The sequence below is a fragment of the Austrofundulus limnaeus genome, unplaced genomic scaffold (genome assembly GCF_001266775.1).
Source record: "Austrofundulus limnaeus strain Quisiro unplaced genomic scaffold, Austrofundulus_limnaeus-1.0 Scaffold209, whole genome shotgun sequence".
NCBI classification, from domain to species: Eukaryota; Metazoa; Chordata; class Actinopteri; order Cyprinodontiformes; family Rivulidae; genus Austrofundulus; species Austrofundulus limnaeus.
The window spans coordinates 674,554-683,215 of NW_013952611.1; the positions used below are offsets into that span (position 1 = coordinate 674,554).

The window sequence follows — 8,662 nt, forward strand, 5'->3', positions numbered from 1 at the left end:
AGATAGATAGATAGATAGATAGATAGATAGATAGATAGATAGATAGATAGATAGATAGATAGATAGATAGATAGAGAAAGAGAGAAAGCGAGAGAGAGAGAGATGTATAGGGCATAAAACTATTCACATAATAGTTTATAGAAACCAATACTTAAACAGGAAAACTATAAAATGGTGTGTTTTTAAAATCAGTGAGTGACCAGTAAATTTCTTCAACTCCCCTTTTTCACATGACAACCAGTCATTTGAACATTAAGGAAATTTATTGGTCATTTACTCAGGAGTATTGGTTTTAATGTGGTTCTCATTATTCCAGTTTCCAACATTCACAACGTCTTTGAGTCTGTAAATGCTGTCTGAAGGTATTATTGGCAGATTGAAGATGAATGCATTTTCACGAGCTTTGGGATTGATGTGAATTGGGATCACGCTACTGAGAGAGTAAGCCAGGTGAGCTTGGATTGGTATCACTTTTTCATTAGTAGCGGAATTTTGGATGTCATTTCCATGTCTAAAGAGACGAGATAGGGTGGAATTCTGCCAGTGGCCAAAGAATCATCGGGCAAGCGGATATCTCTAAGCATGTCAGTAAAAATCCTATCCATCAGGTGTATGACGGCGTAGTTGAATTCTACCACAAGTTTTAGTTCATTAACCTTTTGTGCCAGAGTTTTGATTTCATGGCTGTGGGTGTTCAACACTAACACAGTATCTTTCACCGTTTTAGTCACTTGAGTGAGTTGTGTTTGTTGCTGATCCATCTGTGCTTGGATCTTGGGAATCTCATATTGTAGCTCATTAACATATTGTTTTAAAGAGATTACGCTAACGGTGTTAACTGTAGACAAGGCTAAGCTAAAGAGGGAGCCGAGGGAGGAGGCAGCGAGGAGAAGGCCACCGGCGGGCGCGCTTCTGTCTCCTGCCTGTTCCACTCAACTCATTTTGCGTAACTGTGAATTTGTGTAACTGCTTCAGAATGTGCGTGATTTCGCCCTCTGCATTACGGATTGGTAGAGTGTACCATGCGTTGTTGACCCACGTGTCTTCCACTTTAATGTGTTGTTTGATCACGGTGTGAGGGTCGAAGCGGACAAAAATCTTTTGGGTGTAAAGGTGGAAATTTGTGATGTTGTTCGCTGAGTACAATGCCTGAGGTGGGACCAAGGGTCACAATCTCAGATTGTACTCCTTGGATGGATCCCAAGAGAATGAGGGTCAGTAACAGTTTCATCATGATCCTACGGAAACTCAAAGAAAATTTGTTCTTAGTTCTCTCCCGTGGTGAATATAAATCCTATGGATTTAAATTGTTAGTATGGTCTTCTAGTATGGTCTATCTCCTGTATGGAAGACCTGTTTTATCCCATGAGGTCTGAGAGTTTGATCCAGTGTTGTAAATGATCATGGCTGTAGATTTGTCCTTTTGTTTAAGCTGTTTGTGAGATCTTGCTTTCTTGTCAGTTGGTTTTGATGAACCCATTTCAATGTTTGTTCTTTCTGACTAATTGATTTTGATCTGATTGGTCACTGGAATTAGTTTGTTTAGTATCAAGTGGATTCAAGTCCACCTGGTCATCAGTTTGTGGGTGAGAGGTCCAGTCCTGGACTCTCTTTGTCCCGATGTTTGGTGAAAACGTGTTACCAGGCCTATTTCCCCACTTTTGGTTTTCTGTGGGAGTTTGTTTGGTCCTCGTTTTTGCATCATTTTGTGGGTGGTCTGGGCGGCTGTGGTGTAGTGGTAGAGCAGCCGGCCTTGGGACCCACAAGTCACAGGTTCAACTCCCCACCATGTCCACATGCCGTTGTGTCCTTGGGCAAGACACTTCACCCGCCTTGCCTACATCTGATGGTCAGATGGTCCGGTGGCACCTGTGTATGGCAGCCTCGCTTCTGTCAGTGTGCCCCAGGGCAGCTGTGGCTACAATGTAGTTCGCCATTATCAGTGTGTGATTGTGAGTGAATGGGTGAATGTCTGTTAATGTAAAGCGCTTTGAGTGTCCTAGATGGATAGAAAGGCACTATATACTGTATGTAAGTATATTTGCCATTCATTTAAATCTGCAATTGAAAAATTACAATAAATGAAAAATTCTTATATTTTAAAATGTGTCATCATCACAAAACACAAGGTGTGAAAAAATGTGTAGAAAGAAGTGTATCTTTTTGATTATTTATTTATTTATTTATTTATTTGGTGCTGTATCAGTGTTGTGTTGCAAATGGTCAGATACCAGGAGAAGGTTAGGCATGGCAACTAAATAAATGGCATTCTTGGCATTGAAACAAAGTTTCATATAGTGAAAGATATACTTTCTGCCATTAGATGTCCAACAAGCACCTAAATACTTGATGACATGAACTGATGCTCACTTTGATTGTGATAAGCCAAAAGACTTTCAATACCTTGTAAATAAAACTAAAGAAAAAAACTCAAATGTAGCTGTGATTTGATTAATACAACCCAACTTGTGATAAATGCAAAAGCAATGCTAGCCAATAAGACTAAAGATTTACTGATGGAGAAACTCACGACTCTGTAGAAACAATATCCAGGTGGCAACTAGATAGAAAACAACACTAAGGTGATGCAAAAAAGGTTATGATTTGAATGAAAAACATACCAACAGACATGTGGATTTACACCAAACAAACACTTCCATTGAGCACATGTGCCTCCCTCACACACACACACACACACACACACACACACACACACACACACACACACACACACATTTTTTTCTGAAAGTAGGCTATAAACTGCTGCTTTGTAAGCAAAACTTTTCAACTTCACACTCTGTTGTTACCAGACCATGCATTCATAATCCCCTGCTGTGGCGCCTCGTCACGTCTGTCAGCAAATGATGTCCGAAATTGTCCTGAATGCAAACAGTGTTCTCTGTTTTTAGCAAACTGGTGATAAGACCCCCGCTGAAAATTTGTTACCTGCCACTCCTTGTTGTTCTCATGAAGCCAAGTAAGACGCTCTTCACCCAGACCTGTGAACACTGGCACTGTGAGTCATCATGATGGGAATGTAATCTCTCAAAACGCAGCGTTTCCTACAAAGTCCTACATAAAATGATGTTGCAAATGCTCAATAATAAATTTAAATGGAAAATGGAGTGTAATTACATAGCACCTATCCAACCAGGATGCTCAAAGCTTTTTACACTACGATCTGTGTCCTCATTTATCCATTCACACAGCACTCTACTAGGTCTCAACTAAGCTAACATGTACAAATCATCCTATGGAGATTATTCAGTGCTTTAAATCACATTCATACAATGATGGGGCACACATCAGAGGCAGTGGGGGTTCAGTGTCTTGCCCAGGGACGCTTTAACATGTGACTGAATAGTAGGGAATCAAACCACTAACTAGATGTGCATCGATAGACGTCACACCAGTGCTCAGTGCTGCCACTCTATTTATACAACAACACAGCGCCAAAATGAGCTCAACAGCTGTGGGTGAACAAGCATCTACAGGTGAAAAAGTAATAAATTAGTTGATATGAAAAAAGAAACTAAATTCTGTGGCATGGATGTGGTTCAGGGTTTTGAAGGTCTGATAAACGTCAGCTTTCAGTCTTCTGTAAAATGTGTCAGAGTGGTGCTGATGAGCAGCAGGACCTCATCAAACCTGTTCCACCATCTGAAAAAGTTCCACTCAATAGAACTTTCTGAGTGTTTGAAAATGAATTGTGCTAAATGTTTAAAAGTTTTACTTAAAACATACATGGCTATACTGGCAAAAACAAGTAAAGAAAACATTCACATTCACTCCATCAATCACTTCCTGACATCCGTCACAGCGCCTCCTTGTGATCAGGTGACGTAGTAGCAAAGAGGTCAATAAAAATCCATTTTTCAGAAAGTTTGTTGTGATAAGAGCTCAGCTTCATTTTCATCACCTGTTTCAAGTGTTAACAGATTATGTGAGATCCTCATTTATAAATTTGGCAATGCAGGCTGACATGACGTGTGTTTCAAAAAATTTTAGTTTTAAATGTGTCAAGAATGTTTGTGAAATACATTTTTACTCAAAAATATATATTTTTCAGTCTCCTGGTGTGTGATTATTTAGAGTGAGTCAAAATTTTGAACTTTGAATCACTTCTACAGGTTTTTATCAAACTGTATCAGCAAGGTTTGAATATAAAACTGAAAACTGATCAAATTTCCAGTATATTTTGGAATGCAATAAAACGTTTAGAACATTTCCTGCATGATAAAAGTATTTCTCTTCAAACAACAGAGGTAAAAGTTTGTACCGGAGAACAACATCTGCTTATTATTCCACTGTGTTGAAAATTTAACACTACAGAAAATAAATATACTCAGATGTTAGATCAGAGCACTACTTTGTTTTGATAATTATCTTATGCATTTTATAAAATGGGAAAAAAAGAAATTTTTAGGACTTTTCTTTCTCTGGGGTTGTATATCTTGTAGTGGTGTACCAGTTGAGGAAACGTGTACGTGGCATACTAATTAGCCATGTGACTGGCAGCATTTATGCTAATTGTTCATGTCAGTGAAAAGTGGAAGCTTTAAAATTTAACGCTTAACTACAACTATGAAAATAATTTTGTTTTACTTACATAAGTGTATGGTTAAAGGAGATTAATATACGTATTATTCAGACAGTAAAAGTCGTTGGAGAAAGTGAAGTCTGTGTGTACATAAATTATAAAACATCTTAATGTTAAACTATAAATTTCCTTAAGAGGGTAATGTAACAGAATAATGCATATTATATAAAATGCATGTGTCTGTCTTTCAGTTTACTGTAGTTGCAGAATCTGGGCTTTTTAGAACAAATTCTCCTCTCCCATATCATGGGGTTAAAATGGGAGAAGACTGAACAGGAAAATCAATACAAGCATCAGATGAGGAAACTCGGATGCAGACATAAGAAAAAAACAGAGTAGTGGATAAATCACATCCACATCCATCTGACAGCTACCCAGAAAGGTGGCCTCATTCTGCTCCAGCCCTACATCACATCACTAACCTTAGCATTCTGGTGATACAGATTAAAAACAGTCTGATAAATGAGCCTCAAAACCCTGAACCTTTCAACAAAGTCAATAGCACTTTAGCAAGATCCAATAAACAGTTTTCTGTTACTGTGAGTGTGTATAAAACATCAACACAAGACTGTAGGTTGACTGGAGATGAGGCCATGGTTGTGATGTGATGGTCTGTTAGCAATTTCAGTGGGTATAGATGGATTTTATTTTACTTTTTGTTTTTTCCTACAATTTGGTTTAAGAAAATATGAATCACACTGCCTCCAATTTTGGGCAGTAGTAATAAATGAAGTTGCTTCATCCATCTTCATTTCAGTCAGTGATATAGATTCACACAGCCCATTAAGTGAAGACAAAAACAGCCAAAAATATTGATTCATCTCACCATATTTTGTGCTTTGATCTGGGACATCACTGTTAATTAACTGTGGTTGAACTAATACTGTAGATGAACAGAATGTCATGAAAACCTAGGTCATTAAAGGATGTCATGAATTACTTGCTTAAACAAAGTATTAGTTCTACCACATTAACCTAAATCAAAACTTTTAAAAAGTAAATGCTGTTGTCATTTTAAAACTTACCACATAGTACTTTATATCAACAAGTAAAATTTATTGTACCACATCAGTTATGGCATAATTCAGAACAAACAGCTAACACCAGAAATTACCAGTGTTTGGAAGATTGCTGTGGAAATTAACTTGTTAAAACTATAAGTTTGGATCTGAATTAAAGCTTTGCATATCATTTCACAGCATCATCAAAACATTATTAGGCTTTTGTTCTATAGTGTATGAATAAAAAAAACTAATGAAAACTGGAGCTCCTTAATAAATCATGTTTTGGACTTAATGTAAAGAAACATCTCAGTGCTGCCATCTCATGTTGTCTACAGTGACATTGCTCAGGACTGCTTCTACTGCCTCTCAGTGTATTGGATGCCATTTACCAAGAAGCACTAAAACTCAAATCAAGATGTAAACTTCTTACTCATCTCTGCTCTCACTCTGTGCTCTCAGGGTAACTGGCCATCATCGCCCACACATTTCATTTACAAATCCATTATTGGCCATTTACAAACTTATTTATCCTTCAGTATATCACATAAGCAAGTCAGCTGCAGCCTTCAGCCAGTCTAGGGCTTCAACTAACGATTATTTTAATAATCGATTAATCTGTCGATTATTTTTTCGATTAATCAGTCAAATCATTAAAATGCTTAATTACATAAATGAGAAGATATAAATTAATTTCATTCCTGTATAAATTAGAGATGCAAGTTATCGATTAATGAATTAATCTGAAGTTGATTTATCTTATACATTGACTAAGAATTAATTGATAAGCAGCCATTTTCTTAAAAACTGGAGTTTTCTCTTGAATTAAGAGGGTCTTTTCATGACATGAAGTATTTTTTTATAATCTGCTGAATTAAAAAACAGAAGCACATCATAAATATTTAATTATTTATTTTTCCAGCTGTATTAAATACTGACTGAAAAAAATGTGTATTTCTCATACATAATACATAGCAGAAATGTAATCGGTTGCTGAATGAGGAAAATAGATTAAAATAATAAAATATGATTTTTAAATGTAAAACTATTCTTAATTTACTATAATTAGAATTTATTTACATTTAGCATTTATGACTTGTTTTCTTTACTTTTTTGCTTCCTACTTGTTGGTTCTATCTGACTGAAACAGTGTTCTGACCCAGTAACCGGTTCTGAAGCAGGCCCCCCTCTCCCTCCACCCCTACTGAGGCAGATTGCCTACTACTACTGCTCGATCACTTTTTTTTATTCCTTCGTCCTGAACCTTTTTTGTTACTCAACAAACAACTTTGAGCCTCAATCAGAAAAAAAAAACTGGAGGGTTTTTATACTTTTGGCCTGAGGAGGAGTAAACAAATGGTGGATTTAAGTCTCAAGAAGCTGACTTGCATAAATAAAAATAAAAGATAAATAAAAAAATATGTAGACATTTTAACAGTATTTCTAAACATTAACTATGTTAGTTGCTTCCTTATTTAATCGTGCTTTACTGGCAGCTTTTGCACACCAGCCCTTTTTTTCTTCTACATAACTGTACAGTTTCTGTGTGTCTATCTTCAGAAGTCAACAGGCAAGAAGCAGCTACATCAGGACATCAGCCCATCACAGAGTCACAGAGAGATTTTATACCACGACGTGTCAAAACCTAACATACCATTTGTCAGTTATGATAGACATAACAAACAGGTAAACAATCATTTTGAAGAAAAAGACTTCAAAACATCTTTTCAGTGACAAAAATGAAATCTTTAACTAATGAACTATCATCTTCCTACTGACCGTTACTGCAGGGTAGTTCAAGTGAATTATGAGTTTACAGTACAAACTTCATTTTTAGAATTTTTCTGTCATTCTATCAGTATGCAAAGACTGACTACCGAAACTATGAGCAGCACAGATAAGACAGATACTCAGACCTGATGGATAACTTGTTGAAAAATCGTAACTATTGAAACAGTCAGTGTGATAAGACAGAAAATAAAGATTATAAAAAGGGAGAGATGTTTGGTAAAGAAAATGTACTCATCAATGCTGGTAGCGATTCCATTCTTGTGTTTGAATTGTCGAATGACTTCATGCTAAAACTGTCAGACCCATTCATTCATACAGTTTAAGACGAGAGGACCAACAGGCTGCATTCAATAAACACAAATTTATTTTATGTGATAACATAAAATGATGGTCCAGATTAAAGAAGTTGGTTTGCAAGGCCAGTGTGACATCTGATTGTAGGTCAATAAGATATTAGATTATTTTTCTTTCAGTATCAGTTTTACACAGTTTCACAGTTGAGTAAGTAGTAAATAAATTATTTGTATAGTACCATACACTGTCAAGTAGCCACAAAGTGTTTCACAATAAAACTTCACAATTAACCACAGCAGAGCACATAAAAATACATTTACAAATGATTAAAACATTATTAAGACAATATTAAAACTCATACAGACATCTTAAGTCTGCTTAAAAAGGTACATTTTGAGCTAAAGTTCAAATCTCTAATTCACTAATCAAGGAAAAACAGAGTTAAAACTATTTCAGATGTAGAAGACTCTGAAATTCAACAAACTTTTAACAATTAGTATCTCAGACGCACTTCCCTTCCTACTCAACAACAATAATACAATAACATGTCCCTCACTCTCTGCTCCTTAGTGGCTTAATTTGTGTCTAATCTCATAAAATACTCTGTACAGATGCAACTAAATACCCACGTCTTCTATAAAATAAAAACAGATAAATACCTTTCAGGAAAATTATCTCATTGTTGATGGAACTGGAGATTTTTTCCATTTTCACACCTTAGGTTCTTCTTGGAAAATTATTTTTAAAACAAAAATGTTTTGAATGGATAATTCAAACTCTATTCTCCTTCCCCTTACTGACTGAAATGTTGCCCTGTCTGACTGGATTACTGTGTGAACTCTCTCTTTGGTCGTTTTCCTGAGCGGGACTCTCCTCTCATTTGGTTCCTGTAATACTCTAAGCAAACACACACACGCACGCACACACACACACACACACACACACACACACACACACACACACACACACACACACA

The 8,662-nt window shown here is 36.4% G+C and overlaps 1 protein-coding gene across 7 annotated transcripts in view; it reads right to left on the reverse strand.

Moving 5' to 3' along the window:
* The window catches only part of plecb (plectin b), a 189,240-nt gene that overhangs the window by 131,705 nt on the left and 48,873 nt on the right, over positions 1–8,662 (reverse strand). For 2 of the 7 annotated variants that reach the window (XM_014019099.1, XM_014019098.1), the window contains exon 1: positions 8,346–8,409. The exons of the other annotated variants lie outside the window; for them this stretch is intronic. In XM_014019099.1, the coding sequence (XP_013874553.1) occupies positions 8,346–8,394 (49 nt within the window). In that variant the 5' untranslated portion in view covers positions 8,395–8,409. Of the gene's footprint in view, positions 1–8,345; positions 8,410–8,662 lie in introns of those variants that run through there. 7 annotated transcript variants of the gene reach the window in all.